General features: G+C 39.7%; 1 protein-coding gene across 3 annotated transcripts in view; it reads right to left on the bottom strand.

Annotated features, from left to right (window-relative positions):
• Window positions 1-1,244: 1,244 nt before the first annotated feature.
• The window catches only part of GRM3 (glutamate metabotropic receptor 3), a 104,845-nt gene continuing 84,267 nt past the window's right edge, over window positions 1,245-21,822 (bottom strand). For all 3 annotated transcript variants that reach the window (XM_015875612.2, XM_015875707.2, XM_015875795.2), the window contains 3 exons: window positions 13,005-14,071; window positions 6,655-6,829; window positions 1,245-1,806 (listed from right to left, as the gene is read on the bottom strand). In XM_015875612.2, coding sequence (XP_015731098.1) covers window positions 1,733-1,806; window positions 6,655-6,829; window positions 13,005-14,071 — 1,316 coding nt within the window. In that variant the 3' untranslated portion in view covers window positions 1,245-1,732. The remainder of the gene's footprint in view (window positions 1,807-6,654; window positions 6,830-13,004; window positions 14,072-21,822) is intronic.

A 21,822-nucleotide genomic window follows, 5' to 3' on the forward strand; every position in this document is an offset into this window, starting at 1 on the left:
AGCTTGTGGAGAAACTGACTCTGTGGGCTGTGCAATGTCTGTTTTGGGCAGTTCACAGAGATTTTGATACTGACCAACTCTGAGATGCAGAGTCTGTGTAGCCAGCTTAGGGACTGTGGACATCAAAAGATCTTCACTGGTCAACACATGGATCTACAAAAAAAAAAAAACAAACCAAACAACAATATTCATCTATCTATGAGTAGGAATTTTAAGAACTTATGTCTTTCATTTTTTGCATTCAAAATAACAGCTGCTTTCTTTGGCAGTTCAGCCCTAAAAAGCGTGTAAAAACATCTGAGATTGGGCTAGAGAGAACGTGTACATCCAACAGCATGTATCTCTAGTATCTGTCTTTCAAGCCCCAAGTGGTGTTGCCTTTGAAGTCAATGAGAATTTTGCTATTGACCTCAGCAGGAATGAGATCAACGGGAACAAGCCCTTAGGTAAATATGCCCAGGCACATTAATCAAAGGTGTATTTGTTTCCTTAATGTCTTATTGGACTGGGAAAATGGAGGATTTCAGATTGTTCCAACAGACTGAGAGGTGGCTCTCAGAGAGCAGTTATAAAATCAGGTGTTTTGCAATGGTCTGAGTGGCCGCTATGTGTGTATTGAATTGTTTGATTTGAATGCAAAGGTCACCCCAGAGACAGGTGTAAATGTCTCCTGGATTGCTCCTTTGTTACTATTTTAGCCTCTGCGTCTCTGTGATGCTCCAATTACCTCTTATAGCACTGGTGATACGGAACCAGCTTTGTTTTGGCTGGAGGTATAAAACAGTCTAGGCTAATTTTCTGACACATCTTCTTCTACCTCTTTGCCAACATAATCTAAAATGTCTTTGATTTTTATATGCTACCAGTCTACAGTGTACACGACAGATTTAAATCATGCCAAATGGGTGAACCAGTGATCAAAGTTTCGTTGCTAATGTCTCATTGAGATGCAATTAGGCATTTTCATGTTTGGAAATTATCCTGCATTTTATTAACAAGAGAAGCACTTAAGATGCTTTAATAATGTGCTTATATTTTTTCAAGGAGAGGGGACGTTATACGTGGCCCTGACAAAGCATTCATCATAATCACCTGTTTTGTGATGTGGATTTTGTAACACAGACACACTCCCATACACATGAGTGTGTATACATGCACACTATTCATGCAGGCTTTTTACCCTGGTGTTAGAGGAAAACGCAAGGAGATAATGACCTGGAAGGAGGAAGAAACAAAAATGAAACCATGCTGAAAAACTTTTATCTTTTTATTATTGGTGCCTTTACATTAATACTGTTGTTTTGTGCTGAGAAAACCAGTCTGTTACATGTAAGGTAACTGTAATATACAACATAGAAATGCAGTCTAAGTTAATTACAACAAGGAACTACAAAAAATATCGTAGGAAAGAAGTCACCTAACATTGCAACTGTGCTTGCAACAAATCACTCCCTTACTTTAGGACTATGCACATTGTGAACCATGGTTATTTACATGTCCCTTATGACCATTAACAACAGAAGAGCTAAAATCAGTCTAAAAAGTTCCAGAACGTCACTATATACTGTACAATCCTCAAAAATAATTTATTACACTGTTTCTAAAAAAAGGTACTAGTTTTCTTTTGTTTTCTTTTGTTTTCTTTTGTTTTCTGGTGTTTTCCAAAGTGCACAACGTGTGCAAAGTTTTGCCTAACAGTCTAAAAACTCAAGAACTGAACCGCAAGTCACAATCACAGAGATGAGGTGGTGGAGTCCAGGACTTCCCTTCCATTGCAGACTGTTGGTACGTACATACTGGCAGATGCTGAAAGAGAAAGAGGGGAAAATGAACTGATGTCACGAGGGACAAAAAGTCACAGCAACACACAGGATTAGAATTTGAATGATCTCAACCATGTCACCCAATTTAACCAAGATGCGCTATGGAAAAGTGAGTGCAGGTGACAACAGCAGTGGAGCTGGTGGAGGTGTGCTCTTACCTCTACAAGTCAATGCAGATCTGAAGCTGCAACCTCCTGGAGGAACCTGTATTCTTTTTGCTGAGTGTTAAGAGGGCTTGGGATGAGTAAGCTTGTCTAAGAAGTGCTCGAATAAAATGCATTTTGGGGAGGATTTTGGACCACTGGGCCTAACATAGTAGCATTTTGGATGTTAGTGTGTGCCAGTGCCACTAGAGTGGTACAAAGATGCCTTTACAGGATAAAAATTGAACCTTTGGGTCTTTCATTCATTACTGGCAGGAAATTGTAATGTCTGATCCTACAGGCTTCCAAGTATTTGGAATGGACATTCCTGAAATAAAACATATACGTTTTTAAATCCAGGAGATAATCTACCTCTGCACATTAGGACTGTGTGTTAATCTAATTGTTAATTAAAAAAAAATAATAATAAAAAATGATGTGCATAGTGGATGGAATGATGAAACATTCAAATAACTGAATTTTAAAGCAAAATTTATCCCAATTTATTTCCTGGTCATAATCCCTTGGATTTCTGGAAGCTCTGGGTCAGGATTCAAATAGATAGGCCCAAATTCTGTTACCCTTATCTTCATCACCTAATATTTTATTCAACAAGTTTTCATTGCTTCAGTGATGTGACAATTGAACATTGATATCACAGTTTGCTTTTGAACATGTTTGTGTTTTCACTGTAAGAGATATTAATGGTCTGCCAAAGCCTTGTGGTTTTTAATTTAAAAGCAAGCTAGTTTATCCATCTTTGTAAAAATTATCCACTGGGCATCAGCAGTGTGTTTTTCAATACTCCGTGACATCTCTGCTTACAGCACCATAATGCAGCTTTTTGAAAGACACATTAGGTTAATGATAACTGTGACCCAGAGAAATGTGATGCCTTCATCAAAGAAAACACACAGCAAGCAATGACTTGGTAAACCCAATCATCCACTGTAAAAAGCAATTTATGCAGCTGACAAGGGCATGCTCAGTCTTCCAAAACCGGTGCTGGCTGCAGTCCCTGTTGCAAGCTGGTTCTCTAAATACTCTCAGCATCATGTTCAAAATTGATCATTATTTCTTCAGATCAGTTCCTATTTGTATTTTTTATTTTTCTTTCATTGACTGAATAAATATTTCATATGGAAAATACAACTGTTGTAACAAGATAAATTTAGAGGCACTCCTGGACTAACTTGTTACTCCAGGCAGGGCATAATGCTGGTAAGCAGAAGAATCAAGAGTGAACTCTTACCCTGATTTAGGTAGATGGAGTTTCATCTTTCACAACCTATATGCATGCTGGAATCTGATATTGGTCTATGATTTAATGAAGATTAACTATCAGGTTCTACATTCAGTTTTCAGCTGGATAATATACTGGCATTACATTGAGCTGAAGGTTTTATTATTGTTCTTTGTATTACCACTTACTGCTGGCAAACAGAAAAATCGATACTACTTAGGAGACTTGTTTTGAATCCTTGTACTTCTGCAGTATGTCTATGGGCAAAAGCATTTTGGTTCTGTGAGCATCACTCGCACACCCAGAACATTTTTAGCGTCAGGGGTTCTTTGAAGTCCAGCCCACTGAAGGGTGGACTGAAGTATAGCTTGAATACTGCAGGAACTGGATCAGGAGGATGCCACAGTTGGACAAGAGGAATCTGGTGGTAAGTGAGGAGTGAGTGGCTTTGCCTTTGGAGTTCCCAGGCTTCCTCCTCAGCACTTAACTCTTTTGTAGTGCTGGGAGGCAGTTTTCACACTGAGAATCCAGCTCTCAGTTCTCTCAGAACAAAAGCACTGATTCCTTCCTACAAAGCTTAGCAATGTTCAGCACTGGCACTACACAGCTCTGAGTTTCTCTGTGTGTTGTAAAGCAGCAGCCTGAAAGATTGCTGGACCTCCTGGAGACACCTCAGCTCCATTTTGCCATGCATACCTATATAGGCAGGCAGACTCAAACTTCTATGCACAACTTTCTCTACTCATGCTCACAGCAAGACAGATGTGAGTTAATGATGTATAAAAGCTGTAGTTTGGAGCTAGAGCTGGGCAACAAAGTACTGAGAGAGGAAATTTACCAGCATGGCTGTAAACATTAACTTCAGTTCTTTTTCTGACCCCAGTAGAGGATACCTGGAGGAGCTCACATCTGTGTGCAGCTCTCTACATGGACATCACTTGAACGAATGACTCTCGGTAAAAATAAGCTGAAAGGGTGTAAAAACTCTGCCCAAGTCACAGAGGAGCTTAAATCAGTCCTGAGCAACCCAGGAAGTTTTGTAAGTGCTTATCTCTTGCCTTATGGGAACATCTCTGCCATGCCCATAAAACACTCATGGAAAATGGGGCAAACATCTCAATAGGTGAAGCAGCACTCTGCCAAAGGTGAATTTTTAGACCCTAAAAAATACATATAGATACAAGAATGTCATCTGCCAAGGTATATGTATATCCTGCCTCACTTCAGCTTTGATCTGTTTTCTTCTCTAGTCCAAACTTCAGCTGTTCTGTGATCAAAGCTTGGTACTTTTAAATCACGTTCCCTCACTCAGCAGCATTCAACTCTACTGAATTCTGCAGAGTGTGCAGCAGGACAAGAAGCTGGATTCAGGTAACCGCATTTGGAGGTGCAATTAGCAATAAATGGGACCACACTGAGGCTTATGTGACTCACTAGCATCAGGCCCTCCCTCCATGTTATTGTGATACACATTTAGATCTTACAATTAATGATCTCCAAGAGTGTTGTGAGATATTTTTGCTTTCCTCTCAGTGCTTGCCCAGTTTTCGAGACTGATGAAAACACCATTGAAACCAAAGGAAAAATAAGCTGACAGCCTTGGGACTGGTGAAAGGAATATTTTCTATTCCATTTATTTATTTTTTTTAATAGATGCAGTATGTTAATTGATATTCTCTCCCAGTCCTGCTGCCACTGAAGGAATGTGCCACATGGTGAACTGTGTACTGATAGAAGTGAGCTTGTAGCAGGCATGGAGAAGGCCATGAAATGGATTAGAATCAATTTGGATGTCAGTCCTTTCAGAGACTTATGAATAAATAAACAGTTTAGCAAGAAGAAGATGTAAACAGTTTACAAATAAATTGAAGGGTGTGAGTGAAGTTTTTCCATCTCAAAAATATAGCTGCAGTGATAGACAGTGAGTTCTCAGTGTTATTTTCCTAAAATAATCTTCATAAATGGAAACAGTGCTTTTGTTCCATTGTACTACATGGGACTTTTAGTCTCTCTTCTATGTCCTTTCTACATCTCATAGTGGTCCAGAAAGTTCCCAGAGATCAGCATATTCGCTTTGGTGTAAGCAGGAAAAGTAAATGACTGAGGTCACTTTTCTGAACAATGAAGTAAGTTGCAGGAGGATGTAAGGCTTGATTTCTGTGCTTCCCTTAATGTCTTGAAGATATTCATAAATTTGAAGAGGTAGACTTTTAATCAAAAGGTGTGCACTGAGGATGTATTTCAGTTGCATACAGGCACACACTCAATATGTATATCATCCAGCCATTATAATAAAAAAAAATCCAGTTCTGTATAAAAGTATCCATGAATCAACATGGTTTCTGAGATAGCTGATTTAATAGTAAGAAGAAATTAAAAAAATATATATGCAAAGACTACCTTCACAAAATTCACAGGGGACAAATTAATCACATGAGACTTATTTTGTCCAAGAGCCAAGCTTCTTCAAGTTGTTCAGAAACCATAGATATTGGAAACACAGCCCCTTTGGGATTGCTCTTCACTTTGGACACTCATCTCTCTTCAACTAAGTGTTCCAAAATAGCAAACAATTTTGGTTTCTGGTGTGTGCTCTGCAGCTCCCTTTTTCTCTCTTTTGTATTCCTTGCTTCTCTCTGCCTGTGTTGTGCTTTTCAATTAGCTTCCAGGTTAGATGCTGTTGGCAGAGCTCCGTGAACAAGGTGCTGTGTGCTCCCGTCATTGCTTAGTTAAACTTGACAAACAAAACTCTGCAGGTGACCTTTTTATTTTTCCCCTTTTAATTAAAAAAAAATCTCTGAACAGCTCACCCAGAAGATGAGCAGCAGCCACCTAACAAAATCACAGATGTGATTGTGCTTGGGATGAAGAGAATAACAATGCAGAGAAGGCAGAGCAGGTGAGCTGCGCTTGCCACACAGCACCGCATCTTCCCTGCTGTGGCTCTTACAAAGAGTATTGCTCACACTCTGCATACAGAAATGGTTTCTAGCATTCTCTGTGTGTGTTTGCTGTAGAACTGAGCTTTTTCTTTATAATTGGCATTGAGATAGAGCTGCATTCTGGCCCAGGTCTTTCCAGCGTGTCACTTTGACAGGAGTACTCCAGAGCAATCTGTTGCTGTGCTGCTGTCAGAGTGACAGCAAGTGGCGAGTCATCCTTGCTTTGTGCTGAACAGGCTGGAGCCCGCTGCAAGATTTCTGCTGGCTTAAATGAGGTTCAGAGCAGGCTCTGAACTCATTCCCATGGGAGGAGAATGAGTTTTTTTTCTCTAGTCATAAATGAAGCCATGCTTCCATATCAGCTCAGCCTACAAAAGGGTTTTTTGTTGCTGGTAAAAGAAATAAAAAAAAATAAAAAATAAAAAATAAAAGCTTTGCCTTTATTCATCCAAATCCATTGCATCCCCACACCCTTATAACAAGGCAGCAGTTTTGCTACTTACACTGGGAGTATGTGGTCCCAGTCCCACTGACACTGAACCTGTTGAGATGGAGTCTGTGAGTGACCACGTTCTTCTGGGGCTGGAAGAGGATGATGTGCACCTTGGGTGCGAAGAGGCAGCCCAGCACCACGAAGCCGCTCAGACTCACGGAGATGCACATAGTGGTGGTCTGCACCTGGAAGAGAGCGGGTGCAAAGTGCTGTGTTTTTGGTATGGAATCTCTGAAATTCAGAATGTCAGAAGCATCATAATATAACAGTAGGAACCACAATCCTGGGCTGCTGATGCAAGTGGGCTTGAACATCTGTCTTATTCCTACCTTCCATGTGGTAATATGACAAATGCGTTATGTTGATGGTACTGTTTCTCTGTGTATCATAGGACCATAAAATCATAGAATGGCTTGGGTCGGAAGGGACTTCAAAGATAATCTATTTCCCGCCCCTCTGCCATGGGCAGGGTTGCTGACTGATCAAGCAAGAAATCGGGCTGCCCAAGATCCCATCCAACCTTGAACACTTCCAGGGATGGGACATCCGCAACATCTGTGGGCAGCCTATTCCAGCATGTCACCACCTTGTAAGTGAAAAATTTCCCTGACATCTAATCTAAATCCTCCCTCCTTTGATTTAAAACCATTCCACCTTGTTCTATCATTGTCTACTCATGCCAAAAGTATTGGAAGGCCATAATGAGGTCTCCCTGAAGCCATCTATTCTCCAAGCTAAGCAAGCCCAGCTCCCTCAACCTTATCATAGAATCACAAGGTTGGAAAGGACCTACAAGACCATCTAGTCCAACCATCCTTCCATTACTGTAGCTACAGCAAACCACTAAACCATGTTTTGTAGCTCCTCATCCAGACGCCTCTTGAACACTGCTAGGGATGGCGACTCCACCACTTCCTTGGGCAGTCTATTCCAGCACCTGATCACTCTCTGACCTTTCTTCATAGGAGAGGTGCTCCAGCTCTTACCATCTTCATGGCCGTCCTCTAGATCCCCTCCAAAAGCTCCACACCTTTCCTGAGCTGGGGGCCTCAGATCTGGATGCAGTGTTCCAGACAGAGCCTCATAAGCACAGAGAAGAGAGGGACAACCCCCTCCCTCTCCCTGCTGGCCACCTCTCTTTTGATGCAGCCCAGGATACTGTTGGCCTTCTGGGCTGCAAAAGCACACTGCTGGCTCATGTTAAGTTTTTCATCTACCAGGATCCCTAAGCCCTTCTCAGCAGGGCTGCTCTCAAGACGTCATTCTCCCAGTCTGTACACATACCTGGGATTGTCCCGATCCAGGGGCAACCTTGCACTTGGCCTCGTTAAACCTCATTGGGTTTACACTGTCTCACCTTTCAAGTTTGTCAAGGTCCCTCTGGATGGCATCCCATCCTTCTGACATATCAACTGCACTACTCAACTTGATGCTGTCAACAGATACTTGACTGAACAGCTTAGCACAGGAGTGAGAATGCTCTGTTTCTCTCACCCCCATACACTTGATTCCTATATTGGTCAAGAAGTCCTCTGTAATGCAGCAACTGAGCAAAGCTGGCTACAGTGGAAACCAGGATGTATGTAGTGTGCTTTACATTACAATTAATGCCTTAAAGCTTCCATTTGAAAACAAGTTTAGCCTCCAGCTTCAACTCTAATCAGAGTACTTTAGCAGTCTCTTGCTGAGGCATAGGTGTGATTTTGAGTAAACACAGCAGCTGGTGACATTTGTCAGATTGACCCTGAAAAGGGCCCTGACTTTGAGATAGAAGGACTGGGAAATGAATTGTGTGGAAGGTACAGGATTTTGGATTCACTGCTTTGGGCAATTTGTTAGTGCAGCTTTGCTGTCAATCTATCTTCCTCTTTGTTCGCTCATATAACTAGGCACCAGTTTACTGGCTCATTTTCCGTTTATATTCTTCAAGGCAGGTTCCTTAATTAAGACGTTGAATTAAACTGCCTTAAACTCTACTGCTTAATTGATATGATCATACATCCATGACTCGTTTTGCCTTAGATGCACTCCTGCAGTCCTTGGAGATCAGCCTTCTTCTGTGGAAATGCTCCTCACATCTCCTTGTCAGAAATACTTATTGCAAAATGAAAACCAGAATAAGAAATGGACTTTGTCTCTTTACTTATCCACAGAGTATCAATTGCTTTGTCAACTCTAAGTATAATTAAGGTGATCATGTAACTGATGATCACTCTTTACCAAAGGTGGATGCCTGATTTTGCTATGACTGGTTTAACACCCAGACTTTTTCCATGTTTTCTGCATTTTTTGGGGTGATTGAGTGAAAAAAATAATCATAAAAATCCCTTAAATGTGCTAGATGTTAGAGCTGCTTATTTAGTCATAACAGGTTTCATTTTGTCTTTGATTCTGAAGAACACCTCAGTGAAATCAGTGTGGATCTCTACGTGAAAATTAATAGCATCAGAGATGTCTGTATTATCCAGAAGCTCTGATTTAAATTTCTGACAGTGAAACTAAGAGATACAGCTACCAAACAGAGCAGTTTCTGGGCTCTGCTTCAAGATCCAGACTGTCTGGAAACCAGTTCTCGGATTGCTGGAAGACTCAAGGGGAGTCTCAGAGGAACATCAGGTTGCTTTGCTGCTGCTGGGAAAAGGATTGCTGCAGGAGGCTAACCTACATCATCAACCTGATTGCCTTGCAGGGGGAAATAACTGGCACTGTGCATGATGTGAGAGTAGCTGATATTTGACACTGTCACCCATAACTTCCCTGTTGACAAGTTGATGAAGTAAGAATAAGTTAAGTGTATGATAAAGGTGAACTGAGGATTGACTGGACTACTTATCCATATTCATTATAGATAATCTTTCAGTTTTGTGCTTTTCACTACAAGAAAGATACTGAGGTCCTGGAGTGTGACTAGAGAAGGGTAATGAAGCAGAAGTCTTACTGGGAGTGACTGAGGGAATTGGGACTGTTCAATCTGGAGGAGGCTCAGGGGAGACCTTATAGCTCTTTACAGTCACCTGAAGGGTGGTAGTGGTGAAGCGGGGATCAGCCTCCTCTCCTGTGTAACTACTGATAGGATGAGAGGGAATGGCCACAGATTATGCTAGGGGAGGTTCAGGTTGGATATTAGGAAGAATTTGTTCTCAAAAAGAGTGGTGAAGTACTGAAACAGGCTGCCCACGATGGTAGTGGAGTCACTGTCCTTGAGGGTGTTCAAGAAGATAGGTGTCACACTGAGTGACATGATTTAGTGGACATGTTGGTGATGGGTTGATGGTTGGACTAGATGATCCTAGTGGTCTTTCCAACTTTAATGATTCCATGACTCTATGCAAAGGCCATAAAGAAAAAGGTCTGGAGGAAATGTCATGTGAGTCTGAAAGAAATGGCGTTGCTCAGGGCAGAGAAAAGAAGGCCAAAATGGATCTTACCAGTGTGTACATGTACCTTGTGGTGGGAGAAAGGAAGAGGCAGCCAGACCCTTCCTGCTAGAACCCAGTGACAGGACACTGGCAGAAAATGGTACACAGGATATTGTTTAACTATATGGAAACCATGAAGATAGTCACCCTGGTACAGATTCCCCAGAGAGACTGTGGAGAATCTATCTTTGGAAATATTAAACACCCCACAAGACACAGTCTTGAGAATCTTCTGCAGTCAGCATTGCCTAAAGCATAGTTGAGTTAGGCAATCCACAGAGGTAACCTTCCAACACTGGGACCTATGGAAAGATGTGGGTAGAAAAATCCTACAGCTGACTTAATGACTGAATTGCCAAATTTCTGCATCATGATTGGTAGGGATGAATACTATTTTGCATACATTTCCAGGAGGTCTCATTTTCCATTTTTCTTTTCCTTTTCCCTTTCCAGGACCTACTCTTATTAGGACCAGAGGGAATGTTTTCAAGCTATCGCAGGGGAGATTCAAGCTGGACATTAGAAAGTATTACTTCTCAGAAAGGGTGGTCAGGCACTGGAATGGACTGCCCAGGGAGGTGGTGGAGTCACTGACCCTGGGAGTATTCAAGGAACAACTGGATGTTGTGTTGAGGGACATGGTTTAGTGGGAGCTATCGGTAATAGGTGAACGGTTGGACTGGATGATCTTTTAGGTGTTTTCCAGCCTTGGTGATTCTATGATTCCCTTTCTTTTTCCTTTTCTTTTTCTTTTCCTTTCCTTTTCTCTTCATTTCCTTTTTCCTCTCCTCTCCTCTCCTCTCCTCTCCTCTCCTCCTCCCTTCCCCTCCCTCCTTCCGCTCCTTCCTATCTTCCTCTCCTCTCCTCTCCTCTCCTCTCCTCTCCAACCCCAGAAATAAGCCCCCTAATATTAAAATCTCAAGCTGATCAGCACTTTTTTTTTTTTTATTGCTACTTTTATGTTTCTTGGATAGGTCATTAGTGATGCCACCAGTGTTGGAATACATGAGGATGGCACAAGTTGATGTCACAGTGACATCATGACACATGTTCGTGTGACACTGCATGGAAACTAAATTTAGGCTTTTCAAAAGAACACCAAAAGTGTAGACATAAACGATAGGATTTTCAAAAACCTGCTAACATGTTATGAAAGTGTCAAAAAAGTGTCAAAATCTTTTTCTGTCCACTGAATAGGACTCAAATTGGCTCATATGGAACTTTTTGTTCAAATTAAATGCTCACAGTTGCTCCTGAAAATCTCCCTCAGGAAATGAGGCTTAAAATGTTACTTGAGCAATCAAGTCATGTCCCTCTGGGCCATTATTGCCTGCACTGCCCAGTGGTGTGACAGTATGAACCAATATCACCCTCCTTTGTGTATGGCTTCCTGATTACTTTGAGTGTCAGGAATTTTTCCCAAGTGCCTACCTTAAGCTTTTCCTTCATTAGCTTCAAGCCATTACTAGCCATTCTAACTTCTCCTGAGACTGAATAATTCTTTTCTTTTCATTGCCTTGGAATTATTTGTAGTGTGATCATGTCTCCTTGGGTTTGCACTTGTCTAGACTAAATATATTTAGCTCTTTCACTGTCACTCTGCATGTCTTACTGTGTCATTTGTGATCTATCCTTGTTTTCTCAAGGTTTTCAGAACCATTCCTTTGCTGAGAAAACTGGTCCAGGGTGGTCACACTAGAAGCATGTTAAATTGTATGATTAGATGTCCAGTTTTCCATGCTATATCTTAGCATACTACTGCTGATAATACCACCCTAAGTTTCATATCTTTTTTTTTCTGGGCAGAAAGTTGAACTAATTCAGTACAATTTACTGTAAGGGCCAACTCCAGCAATCTCTTCTCACGTCATAACAACTGTGAGATTTCCAGTTGAGTAGATCAGAGTCTTTTTCTGAGATAATTTTCTTCGGTCCAGAAATACAATTTTATTTAATCTGAATCTTTTCCAAATTGTGTGACAATTAAAACAATTTTATATTTTTTAAATTATTTACTAATGTTGACCAGCATTTTCTGCTTAATGATGTCCTTCTACAAAATGGAGAGAACAGATTGTTCTATATTAAAGCATAATATCTGTTGGAATGAAAAAAAATAAAACAAAATCAGGAGACTGATTGCTTCAGTTTTTAAGGCCTACCTCCACCAAATAACTCTGCAATTCATGTATGCTCATGATCTACTATTTTTTTTTTTTTTGTTAGGTCTATAGCTCCACATACTGATGTACTAGTGTGAATATACCTCTGTCCTGGGGAGATCACAGAGCAGACTCACCTGGAAGCTATGCTAGAGCATGTGGAAGAGACAGAGGTGATACAAGACAAGCAGCATGACTTCAGCAAGGGCTGGTCCCACCTGAACAACCTGGTGGCCTTCTGTGATGGCAAAACTGCATTAATGGAAGAGTCACTAATATCATCTATCTATCTGGACTTCAGTAGAGTCTTTAACACAGTACACCATAATATTTTTACCTCTGACTTGGTATAATATGGATTTGGTGGGTGGACTGGGTGGATGTGGATGGGTGGATTTATGAATAACTGTCTGCAAGACTGTATCCAGAGAGAAATCATCAATACATAAATGTCTGGATGTAGATCACTGATGACTGGTTTCCCTTTGGGGTCAGTACTAGGACTGATGTTCTTGATCTATGTGCTTTGCCTGTATCACAGTGAGGTTGACAAGTACTAATACATTACACCTCCAGATATACATTCACAGTTCAAACTGAGAACATCTTTCTTAGAAATAAACTAAAATTTGCTAGAATGCTTAGTTGGATATTAATACCGAAACAGTTTGTGAGGTATCCAGGTGGCAAAGGAAGTGAGAGAAGCGTTTAAGTGAATGATGACAGGGTTCTTTAACGTGATGCACATGATTTATGGAAACATATATCCAAAGACTTACTCTGTAGTCACTGGATGTCACATAAAATATGGGGAGAAAGGCCAGCCAAATGATGCACGTTGTGTACATTGTGAAACCGATAAACTTGGCCTCGTTGAAGTTCTCTGGGCATTTCCTTGTTTTGAAGGCATACACAGTACATAAGACTACGAGGATTACATCATATGTTAAGGAGATTAACATACTGGAATCTTTAACATTGCATTTCAATATGACAGTCTCTCTCTTCTCAGGAAGAGTGTACCTCCTGGTGCCAGGGGCCTCCAAGATGAGCCACACGGACACCATCACAATCTGTACCAAAATGAGACTCAGGCATATGAAAACCTGAGAGCTGGGGCTGATGAACTTAGGCCTTTGAGCACCGTTCTTTACGCCATCAAATATTCTAGCTATGCAGTTTGTTTTTGTCAGGAGGGCAGAATAGCAGACAGCAAAGGAACTTCCTAGCCCCAAACGACGCAGGGTGCAGATAGCTGGAGAAGGCTTGGCTATGAAGAAGAATGTCATGCTGTAAGAAAGGAAGACGCCAAAGAGCAAAATGTAGCATAGTTCACGGCCAGAGGCTTTAACTAGGGGAGTATTGTTGTGCTTGATAAACACTGCAATGACCAAAAAAGTACAAATAAAGCCCAGGCATGCAATCGTAACAGGACCTATTGCCCAAGCATCTTCCCACTTGATGTAGTCTTCTGGTAGGTCATAGCAGCCAGTCAGGTCAGCTGTAGGCCATTTTCCTGGCCCACAGTCTGCACAAGTAAATTCATCAGCCAGGTACTCGTATGTTTCACAGGGAATACAAATCCAACAGCAGACATCTCCTGGTTGCATATTCTTCATCTCGTTAGGAGCACAGGGGTCACTGCACTGGGAGACAGGGACCGAGCTCTTCGACCAGTGGATGGAGTCTGCCTCAAGTGACAGGCTTTCTGCCCAGTGACCAACCTTCACGTAGGAGTATCTGTCTCCAGTGTATTGGAAATTAAACACGTTGTAACGACCTATCCCATCTCCGTAGGCATCAAACTTGACTGTGCTGTCTGCGGCATTGGGAGGATTGAATGGAGCTGTGAAAAAAACAGAAATAGAGAATATTATCAGAACAGAAGATGACCTTTTTTAACTGTTTGGGAAACACAGCCTTCTGACAGCTTACATAGTCCAACTCAAGTGTCAACAGGTAAGTCAAGATGTCTGTGTCTGTCTGTCAGATATTTTTGCCTTGTTCAGATGAGGAAGACAAAAAGGGTTAAAATAATTGAACTTTATTTCACTTTACTGAATGAGAGATAGTTGTAAATGTGGAGAGCTGTGTTATCAGTATCCTTATCTTTTTACTCCGGGTACTAACAAATTCTTACATGTTTTCTCACAATGTGCATAATTGTGAATCTTCAGATTATTTTTTTCTTGGAAGAAAGAGTTCCACTATTAACACAGTTTTTTGATGAAATTAACCTATTGTGAAATAAGAAAAAAAAACAACTAATCATCAGATTCATACATATCAGTGTCTAGTCCAGCAGTCTGGAATGAAGGTGAATACAGGATCTGTTTTTATGATGATGAAGTAAGTCTGAGGTTCTCAACAATTTCCTATCACATCTTCTTAATATCTTCCAGTGTTTTAGGAGTTTAAGAAACCCTCCTATTTTGCTTCAGTTTTCCCATTTTTTTTTTGGTCATTTTTAAAATCTGGTCTGATCTTCCTAGAATGTGCTGCTTTGGTCTTACATCTTGTTTGGGGAATAGATGAAAAAACCACAAGCTGGATCTGTGACCTTCTGTGAGAAATCAATACTGTAACACTTCCAAATGGTAAGCACTAGAGAATTTTTGTTTTTCCTCTACACGAGGTTCATGCAGGGAATGAAGAATTATTAAAAATGTGGGAGGAAATTGCATTTACCATGTGATTTATTGGTCATTTGCTGTTGCATCAAATATCTTTACAGGTGGAAAGAAAAGTCGTTGGGTTTGTTTTTTTTTTTTTTTTTTTTTTTAACTTTTGAAGAGCAATAAAGATGATTTCATTCCCAGTGTCTTTGGTTACAGAAGTGGTTCCATTGTCATTGCTGGAATAAATCTTTTCCCCTGCATCTGTGCCCATGCTGTGCTTGAGCACCAGCAATATTGTATAAGGATGTAATATATTCCTCCACTTCAACTTCCAGATACTCTGGATTTGTTGCAGTAGATTTATTTAGCTTCTATAAAGCACAGAGGCCAAAATTCTCTCACCTTTAAAAATTTTTTTTTATTTTTTTATTTTTATTTTTTTTTCTTCCTGCAGAGCACATTGCAGCGCTTACTCTAAGGTCAGCAAAAGGGACAGTGATTTTGGCACAGAAGCACTGGTTGGAGGACTGATGCACAACCTGAAGCTCTGCAGGAACTAGATGTGAAAGTACATTTCTTCCTCAATCTTTTTTTTTTTTTTTTTTAACCTTAGGGCAAAGTAAGAAGATAATTTAGTTCTACGTATGGTTTATCCTGGTTTTGAGCCAAGACTCTCTGTTCTTATCCCTGCCCTCAGCTGTGTTTTGCCCCCTCACCTGTATCAATTACAGTGATAGACAGTCTTGGTTTGCAGGATTACAAGTTAAGTCTGTGTAGACAAGGAATAAACATTCACACTTCGCATCTAGTTGTATTACAGTCTCATCCAACAAAACCTCTGAGTGCACAGAAATTAAGGGTAACGTAAGCCTCCCAAATGGCCAGTTCTCCTGGATGTAGAATGCTCTAAATTAAACAAGTAGATAGATTAAAAATATAGGTCAACAAGAAGAATACCAAGCAGCTCGCTTTCACTTCCTCCTCCTCCTCATACGTAGGCACGCAAGCTATCTCAGCCAGAAATAGCATTATAATGAAATCATAATGTAGCACTTAACAGTTCTTCAATAATGTGTTGTCATCACCAGTGTCTTATTTCATTATTCATAACACTTGCGTAGATTGTAGAAGTTGTTAACACAGAAGCCCAGTTTGAAGAGCCAATTTATTCACTTCAGTGTTATACAGCCAAGTCCTGGGGTGTGATGAGAACTTGTGACATCTACTGGGACCAGTGGTAAACAAGACAACCTGCAAACTAGTTGCAAGGCTTAATCTTCTGTCACGTACAGGACTCCAAGTACATAAATACCCCAGTGGAAATAAGACTCAGAAATATCACAATTTTCCATGAAAAAAATCCTTCTATGTAGCATGAGTAGCAACTTCATAGTTCTAATAGAGTATTTATCATTTATACAAAACAAAGTATTTGCCTTGGACTTTACAGCTAAGTCCAGATGTTGAAGAAGGTAATCTCACATATAGTTAACTCAAAACTCAAGTGTATGTTACCATCCATGAGTCTGTTCCCACACTACAAATATGACAGAAAGGTTTTTGTCAATTTGTTTTAAATCAACCACAGCTTGTAGTTGGAAACATTCATTTTTAGTGGTTGCTGATGGAGGAAAATAAATGGCACCCTTTCAGATGGGGAGGATGAAGTCATTTAGACAAACAACGATGTATTAAATTACACTGTGGTGAGCCAAAGCATACAAATGAGCCCACTGGGTGGCAGCAATTAATATAAATACTGATCACATACAAAATCTTCAATGCATTTTAACACATATCTGTCAATATACTTTAGACTCTGTAGCACCACTCCCAAAAATCATGTTTTCAGAAAAGATGACCTAATTATAACTATAAGATTCTTATAGGCAAGAACGCAGAATCATAAGAAAATAAGGTACTATTTTCTCTCTATATAATATATAAAATATTATATATAAAATATATATAATATTTTTTGCCTATTGGCAGATGATTTTCCCAGAGATTAAACATCAAATCCATGTCAAAAAATTATGAGAATTTTGTCGCAGTTAAATTTCGGTTTTGTGAGTACACATATTCACATTGGGTATTAGGAAGAATTTATTCTCAGGGAGGTGGTGGAGTCTCTAGATTTAGTGGGCAATGATTGGTGGATAGTTGGGTAGATAATCTAAGAGGACTTTTCCAACCTTAATAATTATTCTTTGATTCTATGATTCTGTGATATCTTTGAAACAGGTATTTCTGTCAGGCCTTTTACAGAGTTATGGCTAAGCTGTTTTGGATTCTTCCCTTAGGAGATGAGAGACAAGACTCTCTGGGTTTACCTGTGCTATGTGAATAGCTATGTGAATGACAATGCATTCATCTCCTTCATCTCCTTCATCTCCTCTGAGCTGTGTCATAGAGTCTTTTCCTCTCCTTGCACTTCGTGAACTGTCCTTATGCAAAACAGTTATCTGAGAGAAATTCCATATAAGAAATTACTGAGGAAAAGAAAGTTACTTAAATATAAACCAGCAATGATTTGCACTCCAGCTTGCAGCAGTTTAGCAAGGAAGACACAAGAGCAGTGCCACCTAAAAGTGGAGGACAAACTTCAAATAACAAAAGAAAGACTGCAGATTTATGACTATTTTTGTACTAGGAATAGATAAAAAGATAGCATAGTTTTCATGTAGTGAGTTATGTAATTTTGTTTCTGTCTTCCTACAGTGGGATCATCTTTTCCAACAATCAAATAAATCACTAGTATAAAGCTATTATGTTTTTGCTTATGTTCAGTTAGAGATAGAAGAATTGTTTTATCATTTGTTGTATCAGTGCTATGCAACTCTTGGTGACATGAAAGCATTCAGAAGGAAATTTCTGAAAGGAGGATTAGTTTAATTACTGAGCAAAAACATTATTTTAAGCAGTTGTACTGGAAATGCTTTTTGAAATCGTTTGAAACCACACATTATAGAATCATGCAGTCACTAAGGTTGGAAAAGACCACTGAGATCATCCAGTCCAATCATCATCATGTACCCACCACACCCACTAACCATGTCCCTCAGTGCAATATCTACACATTTCTTGAACACCTCCAGGGATGGTGAGTCCACCACACCCCTGGGCAGCCTGTTCTACTGCCTCACTACTCTTTCTGAGGAGAAATTCTTCCAAATATGCAACCTGAACCTCCCCTAGCACAACTTGAGGCCATTCTCTCTCATCCTATTACTGTTACCTGGAAGCAGAAGCTAACCCCACCTTGACACAGCCTCCTTTTAGGTAGTTGTAGAGAGTGATAAGGACTCCCCTGAGCCTCCTCTTCTCCTGACTGAACAATCCCAGTTCCCTCAGCTGCTCTTCATAAAACTTGTGCTCCAGACCCATCACAGCTTTCTTGCTCTTCTCTAAACACACTCCAGGGCCTCCATGTCTGTCATGGAGTAGTGAGGAGCCCCACACTGAGCTGTATGTGTAGCCTCATCACATCAGGATCTTGTAGACAGAGATGAGTAGATGTAGAAAACATAGTGGTTTAAACCCTATTTAGGCAGAAGGAAAACTTCAAAAGACAGGGAGAAAATGAGCATCATCTTACCAGGCTAGGAATCAGACAGTTTTGTTTGACAGCCGTGTCTTTCAGCCTGTTTCACATACAGAGCCTTGTATGTGTTTGGCACAGAGATGAGTGCATAGGTGTTCTCTTATAGAAAACAACATCTGTAACACTTCCTGGAAGCAATGATGACAGGCAGCCCACATCTGAGAACATCATCTTTCATACTCCATGAAACATGCATCTGTGCTGTGCTAGCAGCATGCATTCTTTCAAAACAAGGTACAGATCAGAGGCATTGTTCACTAGCTAGGAAGCAATTCATTAATATCAAGGCTCGATGAATGCTCGGCAGCGAGTGAAGCTGTGGGATTTCATGAGGTAAAGAAAGGAATGTGAAAAGAAATATTGTGTGCCATGTTTCAACAGTTTTGGCCTCAAAGATTTTCAGCCAATAGCCTGTAAGGAGATCATTGGGTTTTAAAAGAAACACAAGAGGGAAGGATGAGAGTTACTGCAAAGTTCAGTAAAATCTCCTTGGTCACACTAGATGGTGCTGCAAAAACTCTGAACTTCTGATTTAAGAAAAACAAGCTATTTGTTTATGGAATGAAAAAATATTGTTTTTTTTTTTCAACGCTCCCCACTCCTTCCTGTTACATATCCTGGGCAATGCCTTACTACATCTCTGTAAGGAAGAGCTGTGTTAATAATATAAGAACAGGATATTGTGTATTTGCCCAACAGACTCATCCACACATATGACGCCTTGTTTTGAAAATTATCACAAAGAACCCTGAGAAATCACGTCTTTTTCTTTTCATTCTGTTTTTTAGTGAGATGCTCCTTGCTGAGGTCCAAGTGACTTATTTCTGCTTGGCTGAACATTCGGACCAAGTTGCGGAGACCTGATCCACCCACTCTTGCTTCTCTCTCAGTATAACACAGATGGTTTCACACCTGATTGGCAGGAAGGACACTGAAATTTGGCAATTTGAAAGTTAGCATAAGGGATGCTTGGAGTGAAGAGTTTCTGGATTGCACCTCTCCACCGTTAATAATTAGTGAATGGACTTCTTAAATTATCATTTTCCACACAGACAAGTAATCACTAATAAGCTCTGTGCCATCACTTCTGGATATGTTTGTTTCGTATGTAACACTGATTCTTCTCTTTCAAAAAATATGCACAAACATTTGAATAACTTATCTTTTGGCTCAGTTTTACTTGGAAACATCTTAGACAGGATGGAGAAGCGTACTACTTGGAAATGTATATATGCATGGGTAATGTAAGGACATTTTGTGTGAGAGGGCTGTGGGATTGCATCTTGTTACAACCATCTCTGATTTGTTAGGTATCCAACACATCCATCCTACAAAACAGTGACATTTCTAGGGGTCATCTTAAAGTAAGATAGACCAGCTGAATTGTACCTCTGTGTGGTTTTCTTTTTTCCTTTTTTTTTTTTTTTTTGGCAACCATAATGAGAGTAATTAGCTTAGATACATCTAATAAAATAAACTAAGTGTATAAAAGATTAGAGAATTTTATTCATCATGTCATTCTTCTCAGTTTGCCTGAGTGAAAAATTCCCTAAATACTTACCTGCCTTACAAAACACTTGCTCTGAGCATAAAGTCTTACAATTTTAGGTGTGTACTGTTCCCTTGCTTGTGTAGCTCTTGGACATGTGTGGAGTCATTAAGGTTTGGGGAAAATTAGTTAGATTTTAAGCTACAAACCTTCATCGCGGAGATGTAATTTTTATAGAAATTCACTATTTCTTTTAGGTAAATGTAGAGAATTAAAAGGGGATTTCTGATTTATCAAAGGCTTTGGATTTGGCAAAGCAAAAACATGTGCCTATTTTCTAACCATTATATTTTACTCTTACAAATTACAAAAAAGAATCCCCTGCGATTAAGAAAATTCCTTGAAGTTCTTTGGTAAAATTGCACTAGAAAAAAAAAACCTAACTATGCAAAAGCATTCAAGCTGTTTATTCCTTTCTTTTTTCTTTCTTTTTTTTTTTTTTTCTTTTTTCTTTTTCCTGTGTCTATTTGGTTGATAATTGAAATGAATGAACTGTGAGATTCCAACATAGCAATGCCTGTCAATTGATACCACTCTTAATTTAAGATTACCCACTTTAGGAAATGGCTGGCACAAGACACAAAATGCATACAAGGTAATTTATACCAGCAATCAACTTGCAATTACAAAGGAAATTAAACTGTAACTTTAAACTGCCTAACTCCTCCCGCAGGCCAACTAGTTATTTTGTAGACGTAAGCAAAGATAAGGCAAATACCATTACGAAGAATTATGGCCATTGTTATGGTGACAATACAAAAGCTTGGGAGCTGGAACTGTAAATTAAGGGCTGGCCTTTGGTATTTTTTGAAATGCCTTGATCTGAAGAATAAATAAGTTTCCTGGTGAGTTATCTGGCACATGTAAGACCGTTAACACTGGTTTCTGAACTTGAGACCTTTTGCCTTTTGGGGTTTTGGATTTCCCTGCTCCTGAACTGAATGAAGGACATTCTTATTTAACCTTGGCAACGGAAACCTGTGCTGTGCCTTAAACATCAATTCATCTCTGAGATAGCTAAAACTAGATTTTTTTTTCAGTTTTATTTTTTAAATTCACTTACTTTTATACTAAGAGAGGGACCACATTAAGTCATAGGGGCTTAAATCTATCTCATTTTGTAGGCACCATTTCATGACGTGTTGCATCCCCCAGACTGCATATAGTAGCTGATGGCTAAGGAAATGTTGAATAGATAACAAATTCTTTTGTCATTCTTCCTATTAGCCTAAAGGAAACATGAATAGATTAAGTTTTTTTAAAGATATTAAAGATGTTGGTTAAAACATCCTCTCCTCTGTGGGGATTTGAGGATTAGAGAGGTGTTTCTAGACAGTGCTCTGAATAATTCAGTGAGATAGTTTGCCCTTAGACATCAGAACCAAATGAACCTTGAAATAGACCCTCTAGCAGTTATTTCCTAATTGGCATGATATGAAGACAGTCCCAGATCAGGTGAGCTAAGACAGATTTAACTACTTGTAATGTTAGCATTTAGTAGTAGAAACACTGTAGATGTGATGGTCTAAGATTAAACAAATTCCAAGCTTGTAGAAAATTACAAGCTTGTACTATTTATCAGACCAGTCTATAGATGGAAGAAGTGCACAAGCTTTCAGGTATGAGGCCATTTCATTAGGTCATTGGGAAATTTGCTCAATAATTTTGACCTTCACTTCTTTTGAAGGAACAGCTCTGCTTGGTCTTCAGTATTTCAGATTTTTATTTCTTTCTGGAAACACAATTTCACTTTGCAAAAAGCTTCATTACTATCCATTTGCAGAATGATTTGAGAGTTATTTTTTTTCCTTCCTTAAAGATATGAG

Source organism: Coturnix japonica, chromosome 1 (assembly GCF_001577835.2).
Source record: "Coturnix japonica isolate 7356 chromosome 1, Coturnix japonica 2.1, whole genome shotgun sequence".
NCBI classification, from domain to species: Eukaryota; Metazoa; Chordata; class Aves; order Galliformes; family Phasianidae; genus Coturnix; species Coturnix japonica.